The 19,024-nt window shown below is 39.5% G+C and overlaps 1 protein-coding gene across 1 annotated transcript; it reads right to left on the reverse strand.

Moving 5' to 3' along the window:
* Positions 1-665: 665 nt before the first annotated feature.
* Positions 666-13,221, reverse strand: kif4 (kinesin family member 4; the record flags this gene model as incomplete). The annotated part of the gene is made up of 30 exons (XM_083986366.1): positions 666-1,083; positions 1,597-1,713; positions 2,029-2,154; positions 2,702-2,866; positions 3,006-3,107; positions 3,397-3,474; positions 3,575-3,694; positions 3,819-3,989; positions 4,115-4,244; positions 4,552-4,649; positions 4,791-4,946; positions 5,061-5,174; positions 5,559-5,642; positions 5,767-5,877; positions 6,113-6,257; positions 6,387-6,490; positions 6,670-6,843; positions 7,036-7,128; positions 8,735-8,840; positions 9,212-9,270; positions 9,541-9,673; positions 9,789-9,850; positions 10,214-10,389; positions 10,548-10,667; positions 10,849-10,943; positions 11,920-12,086; positions 12,207-12,296; positions 12,457-12,647; positions 12,846-12,960; positions 13,099-13,221. The coding sequence occupies 30 exons, from the start codon at positions 13,219-13,221 to the stop codon at positions 877-879; spliced, it is 3,732 nt and encodes a 1,243-aa protein (XP_083842492.1). The 3' UTR covers positions 666-876.
* Positions 13,222-19,024: the final 5,803 nt, after the last annotated feature.

Raw genomic sequence — 19,024 nt, forward strand, 5'->3', positions numbered from 1 at the left:
AATTGTTGCCTACAACTCTTATAGTGTAAAACTATTAGGTCATTAGATATATATACAGAGAGAACAAGAAGTATTTTCATTTATCATTTTATTCTTCCAATATTTAAAAACAATGTGGAGCACAGAAGGTCAACAATGTGTCTATTAGGAGCTTCATAAATTTGGATAAGTGATGTGAATAGCAGCTGCAGCCCTTGAACTTAGATGGATATGTACAAAAGAATTAAGGCGGAAAAACAAGTAAAACTGCATTATATCAAAATACAAAGAAATTGTCCAGTTTAATTTAGTTTAACCATTTAAATTTCAATTTTACTGCTGCTAAGAAACACCAGTGAAGGTGAGTAAAAGAAAAACATAATCATAATAGACTAATTAATAAATTATTTTCCATCAATTTAGGAAGCCAAGATATTAAACACTGACAAATAAGGAAAGCTGTTAAAAAAGATTGAAGTATTAAGACTTTATTCATCTCTAATACTAAAATCACAATGAAAACCTCCCCCACATGTTGTGCTACAATATAATGAATAGTGCCGGTGTCAAATCAAATGACTGTAGATTGGTGGACTATACCTTTACCTGTTAGCAAAGTAAATTTAGATTGACTCATTGGGGAATTACGATGTAATGCATTAAACATAACATACAGGTTTCTAGATCATCTCGTTGTGAATTGCAGTAAACGATTTCATTCTATTCACAGTCCTTTTCTGACCCTCTACACAAAACTATGTGTTTTAGAGCTACTTTCAAGTTACGTTAAACAACAGTTTAGTCACATATAAAAAGACTGACAACAACATCTTGACAAAACATTAAACCAAACACATACGGACACCTACGGTAAAAAGCCCCACCACACCGTCCTGGTTAAGACTCCTCTCTGATGGGAGTGCAGCCCGAGAAGAAACTGTTCTGAAAACTCGTCAGGATGCGTTTCTTCTTCTTGAGGATGCTGACCGTTGTTCTGTCCTCCTCTTCCTCCTCCTCTTCCTCCTCTTCCTCGGGCAGGATGGGTTTCCTCACCGACTCCAGATCTGCAGTGGTATGTCCCATGTCTCCGATTTCCTTTAGCACCTAAAATGGTAAATATTAGTGTGTTAGTTCATGTTCTGCATTACAACATCTGGAACAACTGTCCCAAAAATATTAAAATATGCAGCACATTAGCCAATTTTAAAAGACTTTATAAAAAATTATGTAATTTTTCATATGGAAAATTAAGCTTACTGATCTTGCACTGTTAATTTTTGATTTTGAAGTTTATGGATACGACTAATTTCTCATTTTTGTGCTTTATTTTGGTGATGAGTATCATTTTGTAAAGTAAAAGGGGTACATAAGCTTAGCTTCCACCTTTCGGTCACATAGCCTAACCAAGAAATCAGTCGTTATATGTACTGAAATAAACTCATCCATTCAGAGAGTAATTAAGTTGTAACAGGTCGAGTTCGCTCAAATTAACTGATATGCAGCATTTGTTAAACTTTCTCAAAGTCTCAATGCATGCAGAACATGCAGATCATTCAGGACCAGCATATAGATGAATGCTCTTAGTACTGTTGAGTTTTTCAGAAGGAGCCACTTCACCTTCTTGGTGGGAGTGCAAGATGGCGGCTTGAAGAATGTGGTGTTGTCGGGGCTGTTGGACGACGTCTCTTGAAGCGACGCAGAGTCCCGGGACACATTCTCTGTCTGACTGGCATACTGAAATGAATAAAACATGAAAAACTGAGAATGTTCTGCACATTTGTTTAAGAGAGAATTCAATTTCTTAACAAAGAAAATCAAGGACAAGTGAAAATCATAAGTGACTTGAGCGGAGAAACGCATCTGTGGCTGTACCAACATGTCGAATTACAAGAGACTGTTTTCAATACCAGCTGATCCCAATGTATCAACATTACTGGTTGTAACCTATTTAGTATATGAATTCACCCAACAAATTTTGTAATAAACATCGTTCTACTGGTCTATCAGTCTCTGTTAACTCAAATCGCTGTTATTCATTAGAGGACTCACCTCAGCAGGCGACTGGTTTTCCATATTTCGACATTTCTCGTGATCACACTGGCAGTTCTCCCCGCACGTCATCTTTCCTTTGCGGCATCTGCACAGCTTGTTAACGCAGCGACCTTTACACGCGCACTGAGAGAAGAGAAGCGGCTTAAAATCATGACCTTAGCATCACAAGTTTATCCCACCATCCTGATCTTTGAGACACATTCACATCGCAGCGCCGTCCACAGCAGCTGCAGGACACATCTGTTTAAAAACCTGTATATAATAATGTATACAACATAATCTATGTTTTTATTGCTCTGTAAAGCACTTTGAATTTCACTCGTTTGAAACGTGCTATATAAATAAAGCTGACTTACTTTACACACAGATTTAATACGCACGTTGATTCCTTTCAAGAGATTTAACAAGCTGAGATTTACAACTTTCACTCAAGTGTAAATAGGTTCCTTTGGATGACATCCCAGTTCCTCACTTGTCTGGTGCGTTGGGAACGATGTGGCATATTCCACAGAGATGTGACGATGGTCTATTTCATTAACAGGCTGATTAAATATCCTGGATGTGATTTGTTCTCTCTCTCTTTATAATCTTCATCAGCACTGAGGAGACTCAGGGTCAACGTCCTGACTGATTCACTACACAAATAACCAGCATAAAGTCCCAGTCTTACCCCAGTTGCCTTTGGTTTCTTTGAGGCTCTGCGTCCCTTCTCAGTTTTCACAGGACGCCACTCGTCTTCTTCCTCCTCCTCACCCTCACTGGGAGACATCAGCTCTTCGATGTTGATGGCCGTGTTCAGCGGCGCTCTGGCCGTGGTGTAGCGCTTCACTTTAGGCTTTTGGTTCGTAGAGAAGACAAGTACCAAAAATCAACACATTTTGACTTATACTTTTTACAGAACATTTTCAGTAGCTACAGAAAATTGACTGTAACAATAAACACACATGAAGGTAGAACAATTGGCAATAACTCACCTTTGGAGGGATGAAGTCAAACGAGTCATCTGCGCTCTTATCGCCGCTGGGCGTAGGCACAAGGATTTTCTTTCCACTTGCCAGTTGGAGCAATGACAGTTTCTGTGGTAAAAATAGAATATATGGTTGTTTAAAAAAGAAAATCACATTTTTTACATTTTCGTTCTAGCTTGGTGCATGTTTTATACCTATAAATCATGATTGTAGTATAAAACAGTCATTCAATTGTGTCCAATTTGAAGATTATAGATCATTTAATAGAGTCAGTAGAAAAGGAGTTATTTTCAGAGTTTGAAGAAATCTGCTAAGTTGTATTAAACACTAGTGCACAATGTTCACCATTTTAATTCAAAACGTTAACCAATAATGTCTGGCTTAATTACACAGTTACCTGTCTGTATTGCTCATTCTGCTCCACCAGTTTCTGGTTCTGCTCACTTAAGTCTTGCAGCTTTTCCAGCTCCTCCTCCTGAAACAATGTCACAAATAGCCACACGATTAAGTCAGTGATGATTTGGAGACAAAGGCGGATTGATCCAACTCCTCTAGCACCGGCGACCAGGACAAACCTGAACTTTGAGACGCTGGAGAAGCTCCTTCTCCTTTGAACTCTCCTCTTCTTTCTCCATTGTTTTGTCAGATTCTGCACATATGGGTTTGCTCTGGAGCTGGTTCAGAAAGTAAAGCACCTGCACAAGAAAAGTGTGAATATAAAGATATATATTTATATAAACACACCCACATAAATATAGATAATTATGCATATATCTAAGAGGAAATAAAGAGTGGCACATAGATAACAGACATGGGCACCTTCTCCTGATGCCTCTGCTCCAGATCCACTAGCTGCTGCTGGTGCTCCATGTCCATGGTCGACATCGTATTTCTCTCCTCAGCGAGCAGCTTTCTTAAATCTTGTGAGTTTCCCGTCTCCTGTTTGAGTTCACTCTCCAACTTTGCGCTGCTCGTTTTAGCTGAGACCAGCTACATTAAGACAGTTTTGAAAGAAACAAAGCAGGATTAATGAACAATGAACTCAGAATTCAACACAGAGACATGCATATAAAATTATATATTATTGGACTTCTTAAAAGAAAGTGCAGAGTCACCTCAGACATCGACACTTTCAGGGCACATTTGGCCTCCATGATGCTTGTGATGCCATCAATGCGCTGTTTCAGACGCCCCTCGCCATCAGCGACAAGAAGCTTCTGCTGGAGGTCGGCTATCTGGGCGTTCCTGTGAAAATACACATCGTTTAGACAATCTGAACAATCTCTTTGCTGAGCGGTAATAATATACAAAATACATTTGATGTTAGTGGGGATATTTTTGTTAAACTGATAGTGTGGGTTTTAAAGAGTAAAAGTATGCTATAACTTGAAATGAAACATATGAGGCATATACAGCATATGGTAAAAAAAAATATATAGTATATATACAGTATATATATAATATATGAAATGCATCATCATTTATTTTATGTTTTATGTCACTTTAAAAGGTCTAATCAAATAAACTGGAAGAGCTGATTCCTCTGACTCACCTGAGACCTATTTCTGTCTCCAGGTTTTCAAGCTGTTTGGTCAGAGGCGTTTCCAGCTCCCCTTGGCTCTCCAGCTCAGAGATGAGCAGTGTCCGACGCTGCAAGGAAGTGGAGAGCGCACATCAAAGGACTGATGCTTTGTAACATTTCTTCTCTGCTACTGCAGTGAACGTCTCAGTGTGTGTGTGTGTGTGTGTGTGTGTGTGTGTAAGAGCAGAAGTACACATTTCTCAGCTCACCCTGATTTTGGGAGCTGGCCTGTCTCCTGCATCTATTTGCTGTTTGAGGTGATTTATCTCCTGAGCCAGGAACTTCCTGTCGTCCAGCAGGTCGCTGAGGTGCCGCCGGGCCTCGTCTGTGCTGACCATCACCTCCACTTCATTCAGGAGCCAGGCCTGATCGCAAAAACACAGAGTAAACAATGATACAATGCCACATATTCAGTACAACAATAATGTTTTTTTGTGAAATCAAAGTCATTGTAACTAACTACAGAGGAGTTTTACTACCTTAACTCTTGCAGCAGGTCCTTCTGTTCCTTTGCTATGAACATCTTTCCGTTTCTCTGCCACCTCACTTCTCTTCTGCAGGGCATCTTTCAACCGTTTGTTTGCAGCTGCAGCCTGGAAGGGAAAAACGATTTGTTACAAGCTACTTCAAAGAATTTGCAGCTACACTTGACGATATTGCTCGCAGAATAAGAGACACCGGTGAAATGACTTGGTGGTTTGAGACTGGGTTAAGTGCTAATTTGTGTCACACACTTAAATATCTGCATCAGTGCAGATGTTACCTGTATGCATGTATTTTTACTATGTGATCATTGTTGAATTGTTTTGCCTTATTTTAAGTAAGTGAGACCAAAGATGAATTTCCTGCCTTGGCGGGACAATAAAGTTTTTCTATTCTATTCTATTCATCTAAATGTGTGAAAATACTGTATGAAATGCAGTAAATGTACATGTAGAGGATGATGTAAACTACAAATACAGACAAAGACGCCTTACCTCTTCAGTTTTACGCCGCAGAACATTAGCCTGTTTCTGGAAATCCCTCTCAAGTTTCAGCAGCTCATACTGGCGCTTACGATCCTGTAAAACATAAAATAAGCTCAGATTCACGAAGCCAAACAATCGAAATCTACTACTGTAAGGCAAAAAAACATATAATGAATGTGTGAATGTATAAAATGTCCGGCAGAAGGACCCCACGTACCTTCTCCTTCAGCTGCAGCACCTCCCTGTCCTTCTTGCTTTTCCAGTTTCTGAATTTCTCAGAGTCGTCCCTCATCTGCCTCATCAGCTGCGTACGCTGGGTCTTCATCGACTGTGGGAACACGGTGTTACTGTGTGAAGACTTGGCATCCGTGGCTTACACATTTCATCAGTAGTATTGATGATTAGTGATGCTTTATTGCAAATAATATACATTTTTAGAATGAATCATTTTAAGCTATAAACTCTTTGAATTATCCTAGAGCATGTTTACTGTTTAAACAACTTTTAAGATCCCATCAACACAATATGATGCACCAAAATGACACAAATAAATCACTGGTTACCTGTATCTCCTGCATGAGCTTGCTAACTTTCTGAACAGACGACTCTTTGAGTTTTATCAGTTTGGACTGTTCAAGGAGTTTCTTCTTCATGTCTGTGAGCTGACCCTCGAGCTCCTGCAGCCTCTTCCTCCGCTGCTCGCTGAGCCTAGAAGAAGGTGTTGTGTGTCAGACGGCTTATGAGATCACATCAAAACAACCTGATTTCAAAGACATAGGTATTACATCAGAATAAACCAAACAAAAGCCAAAAAAGAAAGAAAATAAATATTCATACTTAGCCTGGTTGGTGTCTTTCTTTGCAGACTGAAGAGCCACAACGAGTTCCTCTTTCTCCTTCTGCAGAGAGTCCACTGCAGACTGAAGTGAGTGGACATTTTTCTGTACAAGACAATGCATAGCTGATTAAAACCTGTCCATCATCTGTCAACTCTTAAATAACATTACATTACAATTAACACTCACTACAGCTTGATACAATCTGAATTGATTTTAGTGAGTTTGGGTTAAATTAACTTAAAGCCATTTTTAAATGCTTGTGAGAGTAAAAATCCTGGGACCTGGTGTTCAGACTGCATCGGCTCCAGCTGGCTGTCATTCTGGCACATTTTCCTCACAAACGCTTCCTTCAAAGTCAACACTTTGTTCAGCTCGATCAGTTCCTTGGAGAGCTGGGCCTGCCGCAGTGCATGATGGGTTGTGAAAGGCTCTGGGGATTCCTTACCATTGGAGTCCTGTTTGATGAGAAAGAAAAGAAGTTGCATGTAGATCAGAGGTGAACAAACAGATAAAGAGACAGTTTTATTCTTTGGTCAATTAGAGATACAACAAGCATCACAACAGTAGGTTTGATTGAAAAGTATGTTGAATTTTGATAATAAATGTAATTTCATGTAAATAGTAATAAAACAAAACTGTCAACGTACATCGTCATTTTTGCTACCATTGCCGGCCATCTCCGGTACATCTTCTCCTGCAGCCATGGCATCGATGGAGGCAGCAATGCCGGCACTCTCATTCTGAGGAAATAACACAAAAGGAGAAACAGTCGTTATCATGAACAAACAGTACTGTTCAGATCCAAATCATCTAGAGCTCAATTTATAGTCCAAACTGTGAGTATTTGGACAGAAGCACAGTTTTGTTCCATATTTAAGTGCAAATCTTCACCTCAATTTGAGAAGGTTGAAGTCAATATTAGAGGAACAGTGTGTGATTTAGTTCTTGTGTGTAAGTGGCACAAGGTTCAAAGTAGCTGGATACTTGGCAGCTAAATGGGGAAGATTTCCTTTTGAGATCGTTTCAATATTAATCTGAACACAAAAAAGCACAAGTGTGTCTGATTGGCTGATTGGAAGTTGGTTAAAAGTGGAGAGCAGAGATGTGTGGCTCAAAACATTTAAAAAGAAAAGTGTCAACCAAAACCAGTCATTATGCAAAACTAGAAAATGGAAAATAATCTGGTGGACTGAGGAGCACAAGCACTAGTCTCCAGGATGTTGGCATATATGTGTTTCCTTGGCAACAACTGAAGATTTGACATGACCAAAACCTCAAAGGACTCCACACAAAAAAGCTCCCTACTGGCAAACCTCAAAAACAGGAAGGCCTCCATTACAGTGCTCAAAAACATCCAAAAAGAAAATGGTCGAGCTCTGGAACAAAGTTCAATGGACTGATGAAACAAAACTCCGTCTCTATCAAAATGACGAAAACTGGAAAATATGAGGAGGAAAAAGGGAACCAGCTTTCAGCCTCATCTGTCAAATATTGCGGTGGTTCTGCTGAGGCTCTGGCAGATATGGCTGCCAGCCATACCGGCGTTTATTGATGATTTCACTGCTGACAGAAGCAACAGGAGGTGATACAGAAATAGCCTGTGCCAAAGTCAGCCAAATGTATCTAAACTCATTGCACAACATTTCATCATTCAGCAAGAGAACGATCCTAAACATCTGGTCAAAGCACCCACAGCTTTTCAGAGTGAGGAAGATGAATATCTTTGACTGGCCAAGCTGATCACCAGATATCAGTCTGGCTGAGCCGCAGCCCATCTGCTGAAGACCCGGCTGAAAACAGACCAGTGTCTGCAGGGAAGGCCTGGGGGGGCATCACCAGGTTGGGTTAAAAGTGTCTGCTGAGGTGAATGGGTCCAAGACTCCAGGTCATCACTGACCACAAAGGATTACCTACAAATAATTAAATTATGGTTTTGTTTGATTTCATGTATATTCTCTCTCAGCCCAACTGCTTTTGTACCTCTGAAATTTGGACACTGGATTAAAATGCTGCCTCGCCCAAAGGTTTTTAATGTTGATTCCATTGATTTTTTTCAAGTTAAATGGGATGAAACTCAGAACCAGTAGATAACTGTCCAAATACTTATTTAGTATTCGTCCGACTGTGACTAGTGGTTTAATAAGTTACCATAAAAAACAACAACAAAAAACACTGAACTGAAAATTAGCGAAGCAACTTATAACTGCACGTTCAATTTAGCTATTAGCTATATTCATTTAATCAAGTGAGTCTAAAATAAACCAGATATGGTGTCTGGTGGCAATTTCAGCATTAATGCACTCTTGCCGTCTTCTGGTGTATGATGATGCAGGATGACTCGTGTACCTTGAGCTCCAGGATGACGTCCTGTAGGTTCCTCATCACCTCAACGTTCTCCTTCAGCTCCTGGTCCTCCAGTGTCTCCAACACTTTCTCAAGATTCACTGTGCAGCTGAAATTAAAAGCAAAGTGTGGCTCAATAGTATAAATCAATCATTTAACCAGTAAACCTTGAATATAGTTATATGCTACCTTTCCTCAGTAACAGGAAAGACAAACCTAAAAACAGTCTTTCAGTACCTGTTAAACCTCTTAACACAAGCATGTATGAGCAATACGAGCACCCTCAGCCCCAAAACACTACATGAGAACGTAATAACAAATACTAAATTATAGAAAGAAAATTATTCAGACCATTAAAAACCAAGCAAAACCTCTGAAAGAGATGGCTTGGCACAGAGGAGCTTTCTGTCCTCTTTAAGCTTTCATTCACAGTCACATTCATCCCAAAACCCTCCTGGCTTCATGCTTCTGTAAACTTACGCTGCATGGTGCCGCAGTTGTTCCAGTTTGCTTTGCAGTTTCTCATTTGTTTGCTCTGTCTATAAAATAAAGCAAAACACAATTTGATTAGAAACACAAAAAAAACAAAACAATGGATGACAACACTGAACTGAGAAAAGAAAATAGAGAAAGGAGTTAGAAGTTAGAAGATAAACTAAAGTCATTTCCACATTTTATCTAAATTGTCTGTGTTTTTTCTTTTTTTTTCTGGCCATGGGCACAAACTGAAACACTGTCACCACAAGCTTTTAATGCAACTCTGAAAGAAAGAATGAATAAAAAGGAAGGAATAAAGAGATCTGGGTCACCATAATGATCTTCTCAAACATGAGGGCGGTCTGTCCAGCTGCCTCACTCAGCTCCCTGCTCAGTTTATTGTTCTCGTCTTGCAGCACGCGGTTTCTCTCCACCAGCTTAGTCACATTCTCCCCCGACCCCGGCCTGTAACAGAACGACCATGTAACTGTTATGGCCTTTTGTTATGGCTGTTATGTGCCATGGTTGCCCTCATTTCATTTTCTGGGGCATTAAGTAACAGGGAAGTGTTATATCTTACCCAGAGAGCACAGGAGCTACTCCTCCACGGGCGTGAAGCAGCATCACCTGCAGCTCCTGAACCTGCACAAAGTCAACGTTTAAATTAAACAGTGTTCAATATAAGTTCCCAACTTGCATCCAAGTAACCGAGCTACATCTACCTCGCAGCAATATTTATTAAGCCTTTATTTAAGTCTTTATTTCAAACATGACAGAAGACAAAGCAAATTAAAAAATTAAAAAAAACTAATAGAAATAGAAAACAAAAAAATGTATCGTCTTAACATGCTCAAAAGGGAGTAGGAAGAAGTAAAAAAATGTATATGATCCTACCCTTATCCTTTTTATCAGATTATCCTCTAATAATTATTGTCAATATTACTTATAAAGTATAACATAGTACACATAAATATACTAATAATTTGAAAAATTCAAATTCTGTACCTGTTGTTTCAGACGGCTCATTTCTGCAGCTCTGGGATCAACGTTCACTATTGGTTTGTTTTTAATTTTCCTAGCTCTGTCTGCGTAACGCAGGGTATTGATGGTTTCCTCCATGTTTGAGTCTGCAGGACTGATGCATGCAATCATCAAAGTGTGGCTGTTGCCTCCCAAAGAGTCTGAGGAAACAAAAAACATGAGAGCTCTTGTAAAAGTCTGCAGTCATTAACTGTTTGAATATTCTGCACATGTTTTCAGGTCATCAAAAGTGATAATGGTATCTAAGACTGAATTAATGACCAATAAGCAACTTTTGAACATCCGAATCAAAGCCTACCTTGGAGCAGGCGGGTGAGTTTGGAGTCTCTGTAAGGAACAAAGGTGTTTTTCTTGCTTTCATCCCCCAATGCACTGATAACATTCCCCAGAGACAAAAGGCCACGATTGATGCTGATGCCTGCAGAACAAAATAAAGAGCATCAAAACAGAAACGCTGTTATCAAGGACACGATTACAATACAAAATAGCAGGTATAAATATGACATAGCAGCATATTTTATTTGGGAAATCATAATTTGAAATAAGACAACTTTGGATTAGTAAATTCAAAGGGGAAAAAAATATATACATTTAGTTACCTTCCTTTAAACGATCTCCCTCTGCTTTGGTTTTCTTTTGTCTCTCTGAACCAGCGAGATCCACAAGGTGCAACTTTGAGACAACCGAGTCAGCCCTGCAACAAACCATTGCACAAATATTCAATGTAAATTCAATGTATACAGAAAACATTACTTTGTGTACAACACAGTCACCCTGCGTAGACATACAAAGCTTTGGCTTTTCAAGAAGAGTAGCCTTGATTGTTGTAAAGTGGAAGAAGTTTGGCACTTTAAAGGGAAACTATGCATGTTTGGTCACTTTTCCTCTGTTTCGCTAACCCTCCGCCTGCCCATGTGCATTTGTTTACAACGAAGCCGGCGAAAAATAAATCCATGGAGCTATGGATAACGTTATATAAAATATACGATGTTACAACGTTTAAATTTGTGTAGTCTTAACAAAAGATTACGGGTTTGTGTCGCGGTGCGCAGAGAAGAGAGCTGGGACACCGGGGCGGCAACCAGGTACTATACTGATGTTGCAGGGTTGGTTTTCAGCCATGAGAGGCCAGGTGGAAGGCAGAGAGCCTCCATTCTCACTCGTAACAAGTCACATGTCATGTAGTTAACTATCACAAATACTCTTTTTAATTAAGGTAAAAAATCTAGCAAAGCCACGGGAATAATCCTGCTTAGTTCCTCTTTAACAGAGCTTCAGCAGTTCTTTGCAGGGCTGGGATAAGGATGACCATCTCAGAAACACCTCATCAATCAGGCCTTCACAGCAGAGTGGCTAGAAGGAGACCACTTAAAAGTAAAAAGGCACATGACGGACTCCTTAGATCCAGTCAAACGGCCTTTAAAAGACTCAGAAAGCATGAGGAAAAAGATTGTCTGGTCTAATGAGACCACACAACCTCTGCGGAGAAGCATAGTGATGGCAGCATCATGCTATGGTTTGTTACTCAGTGGCAAAGACAAGGTAATGGCGGCCTGAGGCTACAGCTGTATAATTTATTCTCTATGAATGTCCTTGTATGTGTAGGCAAAGTGGACTGATGAAAGCCAAAATGGTGAAATGATTACAGAAGAAAACACAATCATACTGACTTGTCTGTTCCCCTGCGCTGCTCCAGTGTGATGGTGAAGATAGCATGTGAGCGAGAAGAGGCGGCATTCATCGCTGTCGAGCCGACTGTGCGTGCAGAGTTCCCCAGCTCGAGACAGCCCACCATCTCTTGGGCGGAGAACACCTGCCTCTCAGTTAATCCCACAATCTGCAAAATATCACATTTTCAATCAAACAAAGGCTGACACTGAGGTGAAAAAACTGACATGAGTACAAGCTCCCAAAACAGAGGAAGTGTGCTGTCAATTTGAACATGTCAGTCACTCACCTTTATGCCATCTTTGGGGTCTTCCCGAATGCTGAGGGCAGGTTTATCTTTAGATGCACACAGCAAGTCCAATATGTCTTCATTATAGATCTATGATCAATAGGATAGGGTTAGGGTTAGGATAACATGTGATCAAATAATAATTAGCTTGATGCCAGGGGCCATAATAAAATTCTGAATGTCTTGTAAGAAATCTATAATAAAAAAATAAAAAAAATCACCACAGAATAAACAATATATGTTCACTGACCTCCAGGTAAGATACAGCCAGACAGAATTCACAGTCCGACCTTTTCTCCCTTTCCTCAAAAATACACCTGATGACTCGTGGAATAACTCCAACTGAAGGATCGTTCTCTTGAGCTGATGTGTATGTTCCTCCCATGGAGAAAGTTTTTCCTGACCCCGTTTGCCCATACGCAAGAACGGTAGCATGGTAGCCTATAAAAAGATAATAGATAAGGTCCAAAAAACAATTAAATTTAACATATTAGTTGATTTTATTATGTCTTATTCTTTCCAGCAAAACCATGGATCCCAAACTTATGTTTCAGACCTTGTACAGTCAAATTGTGGGAAGTGAAGTGAAGCAAGACAACAGCTGTTAAAGTCAATAACTGTGTTTGAAGACATAGTTACCTTTGAAAAGCCCAGACAGTAAAGGAGACACACTCGTATGGAAGACCTCTTCCTGTTCAGCAGCAGGGTCGAATACGTAGTCATAGGTGAAGGCCTTCTCTGTGCCGACAATCAACTAAAAACAAACGACATAAAGAGTAGTTGCAGAAAATACAATTTAGAAAACACTCGTGAATATCTAAGAATTGGGGAAAAAACAAACAAACAACATAACTCTAAAGATAATATAAAAAGTAAATAGTTAATTACACACCTGAGGCTCCCCAGGCACAAAAGTGAGACAGCACTGACATCCCTCATTGATTTCTTTAGGTACCAGCGGGCGACATCTCAAGGCGACCCGCACTGGGATCACCTTAGCATCCTCATTTGTCATGATGCAAGAATCCAATCAATACCTGGTAATAAACAAAACAGAGAGGACGCAGTCAATAATGAAACCAAGAAATGTGAGCCCAATAATGTGGTAATTATTAAATTAATCGTCCACTATTTTGATAATCGAATAATTGGTTTGAGTGGTTTTTAAAGGAAAAAAAAAGTCATTCTCTTATTTCAGCTTCTTAAATGTGTATATTTCTGGTTTCTAAGTTCCTTTATGACAATATAGGCCTACTGAGTATCTCTTTGGTTTTTGGACAAAACAAGACATTTGAAGATGTCATCTTGTGGTTTGGGAAACACTGACACACACTCACATTTTATTTACCAAACAACTATTTGATTAATCGTTGGAATAATCGACAGATTAATCATTTATGTAAATAATCTTTAGTTGCAGCCCTAGACAAGAAATAAACCCGTAATATTCAAAATGAAAATCCACTGACTAACAGAGGTGTGTGATATTACTTTACATCTATTTGCAACAAAATTAAATTGGGGTCAGGTCGGAAGAGCTGTGTTGTTTTGAATTCATTACAAAAACTTTGAATATGATACCGTCCTACCCTCAAACAGCACAGTAAAAATGTAAATCAGGCCCATTTTGATACCACTTGTTTTACCACTTGTTTTTCTCTGTATTGAAATGGCTCACCATGTGATGATGAGTTTAATTAAACTGAAGTGTTTGGCACAGTGTAACAATGTAATACCAACAGACTAAAACTGAGCTAGGGCCACCTCGGATACATAAATCCCAGCATCTGTCGCTTTTTTTTCCTCTGGGCTCCTGCCACAGAGGCCAGACCTATAGCAATTATACTCTCCCCTAAATAGAAATGACAACGTGGCATTTAAATGATTAAAACTCCTAAGCTGTACCATAGTCAGTTTTCTTTTACTTACAGAGGTAAATTTCAATTTCAGACTGAGGGAATATCTGATATATGAAGACTCCCAATAGTTTCCTTTCCTAGCACAGTTATCATTGGATCATACTCCATCTAATCTATACATGCTTGCTCACCCACTCATAAACAATCATTTCAAACATATACAATTAATTTTAGTTTGACTCTTCTTGTTATAATAATGGCACTTGTATTGCTTTCTTTCCTTTTGTTGTTGTTATTGAATTGTTCTTGAATCTTTGTGTATTTTTGGGGGAGGTATTTTGTATAAGAACGTCTCCTGCACTTACTGTTCTAGTTTCATTTCTGTTTTTGTAATTGTCCTTGGTTTTTATGGTTAAAATAAATAAAACTAAAATGAAACTCAAGTAAATTAAGCTCAGTGTCTGACATTACACATGTGGAGAACAACTAGCTGTCACTAACATGGGGCTGCCTGGCTCTCTGGATCTGCAGGATAATTTGTTTGACATTATCACGAATGGCTTTCATTTTGTTGAATAGCTTGCTCAGTGTGGTGAATCAGAAAATGCCTGAGTGTCTTTAGGAGAATCACCATGGATGCTGTTGTCTTTACTCTCCACAGAGTATAAAACCCCATTATTCACCGCGAGCTCCCACGGTGTTAACGGAGAATGACGTCATTGCCTGCAGCCCATTCAGACCAAACCAATACAATAAGGTGCTGTTAACGCAGAAATATGCTATTTTCGGATACATAACCCCCCTTTAACTTTAAATTACTTTTTACCCAGTCGATATGCCTACACAAGTCAGTTGCCTAAAATTATACACATACAACGTTTTTTGTTTTTTTCAATGGAGACGACCTGTAGCTCAAGAAGATATCAATTTCATCGTTAGTGGTCGATAAAGTGCATCTCTTATTGAACTGACAGCCACACCGTTAGGCTAACAGACACCCCCTAAAAACAAAAGAACTGACGGATAATCACCAGCTTAATCTAAAAACTAAAGTTTAAGCATTTTGTCACGACTAGCTAGCAGCGGTTATTAGCAAGACGTTGAAATTATAACGTTAACGTTACCTGCTGCTCACGGCTCTGTCGGTGCCAGCGTCTATATTAATAACACCAAACACGTATCCACAGTGGCTCAGGCTGACGAAGAGCGCTAATCAATATCTAAACGTTTTAACAAAACATTTACTTTTGTCTCTTGTTGTAAACTTTTGTTCTATCTCCGAGTCTGCGGACCGATATCCATGAGCTGAGTGTTGTTACTACCCGCCCGCCACTTTCAAACACGCAGCTCCGCCCCGCAGCTTCCTCTTCTGCGCTTTGTTTTACTGCAGACTCAGCACAGCTGGGCCGCTCTACTGCCCCCCTAAAGGACAAACGGGAAAACACAGTTCTGAAGCTACAGATTTATTTTTTCTTGTACGGTCTATCTGCCACCTTTTATCTTAACTTTGCGTCTGTCTTCGTTGTGTTGTATTATGTGGTCGTCCTGTGTCACTGTTCATTCATCTATTGCTATGTTGTATCATGTCACTGCTGTATGTCAAATGTATTGTTAGTACTATGTTGTATAGGCTATGTTATTGTTGCTTATGTGTGCTTTTACTGGCTATATTTTAGTGTTTTCCCCCTAGGAGGTCCCTCACCTCCTACCAGGCCATTGCTTAAATAAGATTTTTTTTTCTTAGCAAATTTTTTTTGCCGGGTTAAATAAAGGTTGATGATGCTGATGATGATGATGAACGTTTAAGTGAATCACCATGCTTTAATCCAGTGTTGAATCGGCTGCAATGAAAGCAAAATACATTCAAATACATTCAAACCGAGGCATGTTTTTCTCATCATTAGTTTTCCTTCCCTTTTCCCTCTTGTTGAGCTCCTGCTTGTAGCTACCTTACACAGTGGAAAAATCACATTTATTTCCCTGTTATTCTTCTTTGTTATGTACGAAGGAGTATTAGGTTATGCATTCAGAATACTGGAGTTAATTCATCAAGACAAAAATACAAAGGGGTTTAGTATATTAACATGCCTGCATGAGTTTAATGAGAAACATTTGGTTTGATTTGCTTTATGCATATATTATGCATATTTGATTTAGAATACTAATCGTACTTTTATTTGCATGAATCAGGTATCATTTATAATTTGTCCTTTCTTTCAGAACCATGGCACTCGGTGGCATCACCTTATAGTAAATTGAAAAACAGAATATTAACTACACGCAGCCTTCATTTCCTGGTGGTTTGTGGCTCCAATTTGAACTGTGATATCCATAACAAGGGGTTTGTTCGGACACATATACCTGATGATGCATTGGGCTACTGTAAAACTCAATTACTGTGTTGACCCAAACTTGCAAGGATAACTCAAATCCCCTCTTGTGTTTTGAAAACTTTACCCACTAATCTAACATTGCTGCAATATAATGTCACTGTCATTATGTGACAGAGTTCATCCCCTCATTCACTGGTGATGAGGTAGGCTATTCCTAAACAAAATTGCAAAACTGAAACAATGGTGTAAGTCAGAGTGAAGAAAGAGAGTATCCGAGCCACACTGTCCAGGCAACAGCATGTCAGAAATGCCACATGAAGAAATCAAAAGCTCAGGAGAGATTTTTTTTTTCCACTTCAGGATAAATGCAACTATGGGGGAAAGATACTACAGAAGAGAGGCCAAGTGGGTGACATGACATCCCTCTTGATGAGATGAGTTTTCTGTCCACAATTGAAGATCGGAAATGACTGAGAGAAAGGTCATTACACTGAGAGTCAGAAGGGGAAACAGCTGGGTCCAGATAGAGAGATGACAAGATTTCTGCAGGGAAGCGAATCAGGCAGTCTTGGCAAAAGTCAGAGCATGGACTGGAGTTGCATTTGCATTCTGATTAGATGCATTAATATTACCATAAAATTTCTCAATTCTCACTATTATGCAAAAAAAAAGTGATGAAAAAATGCATCAGGGAATGTATTGAATGCACATGGCCAAATGAGCACATACAGCTCTATTGTAATGGGCTCCTACAGTATATGCAAGCTGTGACCTTTAACACCCTTGTAACCACTTGGGGCTGCAACAACAGTGATAGAGCTTATCCACTCTAACACAGATGTCAGCATCAGCCTCCACCCCCTACCCCCTGCACAGAGAGGCTGACCGCACATACAAACACTCAATGTGTGAGCTATGAGAACACACAACCAGGTATTTAATGGGCCCCCTCTGTGTTATTTTAACCAACATATTGATTATTTTCACTACTGGTGGGACAGTGGTGCAGTTTTTGGCATGGGCATCCTTTCAATGAGAAGGTCCTGGGCTTCTTGCTGATGTTTTCATGTTCTCCTTGTGCCGGACCAAAGACAAACACATTAGGTTGTGTGAGATAATTTATCTCTGTATCTATCCAGGATGTACCCATGGCCCTCGCCCTTTGTCAGCTGGGACTGGCTTCAGCTCTCCCATGACTGTGCACAAACAAGTGGTATAGACAATACACCACTTGTATCCAATATGGATGGATGGATGGATGGATGGATGGATGGATGGATGGATGGATGGATGGATGGATGGATGGATGGATGGATGGATGGATGGATGGATGGATGCTGAGCAGTTGAAATCATAAAAGCATTATCTCACTGACATTGGAACAAGGTTGGAGGTTTCAAGGTACTTTGAAACTCTTTTAGGTGGAGAGATGTTGTGCCACAACATGAGACTGGGCTGGTAATAAATGGTTGTTTTGAGGAGGCTTGAGATTAAATCCCTGAGCAATTAATATTGAGCAAACTTCACTTTGCCAACCATACCGAGTCGTGGAGATAAAAACATAAATTATTTTCTTTTTAATGTCATTTAATTATTCAACCATAGAATGAGATTGACCACTGATGCAGTGCAAGCAGATAATGTATGAAGTATCTGAACCCTGCACTGTCATTTTTCGGTTCCCATTTCCTGTCTAATGATGTTTGTTTTGGTGAAATGTGATTATATATTTTTCCGTAACCTAAAGGTTAAAAAGGTCATAGGATATGGAGCATCTGGACAGATCACCTGGAGAAGGTGTGGTTTTGGAGATCAGCCAACACATACTGTATATAGAAGTGATTTGGGCTGAGACAGGAGGGGATCTCTTATTGGCACCAGAAATTTTCTCAGATTCTACTTTTTTTTTTTTTTTTTTACATTGTTCTTTTTTGTAATAAAACCTCCTTAAATGCAAGCAAGGACGTGTCAGCGGTGATCACTTCTTTCAATCAACACAACATGTAATTGTGTATTTGCTGTATTTTTGAAGAAACTGTGAAGTTTTACTGAACTTTATGTTTATTTGAACAATCATTAAGATGACTACCTCTGTCTTCTGTTGGCCATTGTAGCAGATATCTAAGAGGTCAATGAGTCCTGCTGCCGTGGGAAATTCCATCACAAGGCCTTATAACAACATGCCAGATTGTTCCTGCTCCCAGGAATAGAACAGAGAATGGATGAAACAAACCAGTGCATCCTCTTCACTTGGTTTGCTATATTTTTCTCTTGAATAGGAAGATTACGATGCCAACAAAAAATGCTTAATTAACTCTGCCTATTCACCTCACTTAAAGCCACGCTGACCTTGAACAGCACTGCCCTCCCTTATAACTGTGGCTGGAATAGGAGGTACAGTAATTCAGCCTGCTTCCGCTTTCCTGTTGTAGTTTCAAAAGATAATCTGGATGGTGTGGATTGCATTGCAATGACATCATGCCTAAAATCCAATAGTCACATGAATGGGCTTTTGAAGAGAATACACTCCAGTCAGCTGCACTAAGCCCTGTGTACATACCAGTTTCATGCTCTACTAAGCTAAATGTTCTATAATGCAGTTTCCCATTAACTGCTGAAAATGTAT

Source organism: Trachurus trachurus (genome assembly GCF_905171665.1).
Source record: "Trachurus trachurus genome assembly, chromosome: 14".
NCBI lineage: Eukaryota > Metazoa > Chordata > Actinopteri > Carangiformes > Carangidae > Trachurus > Trachurus trachurus.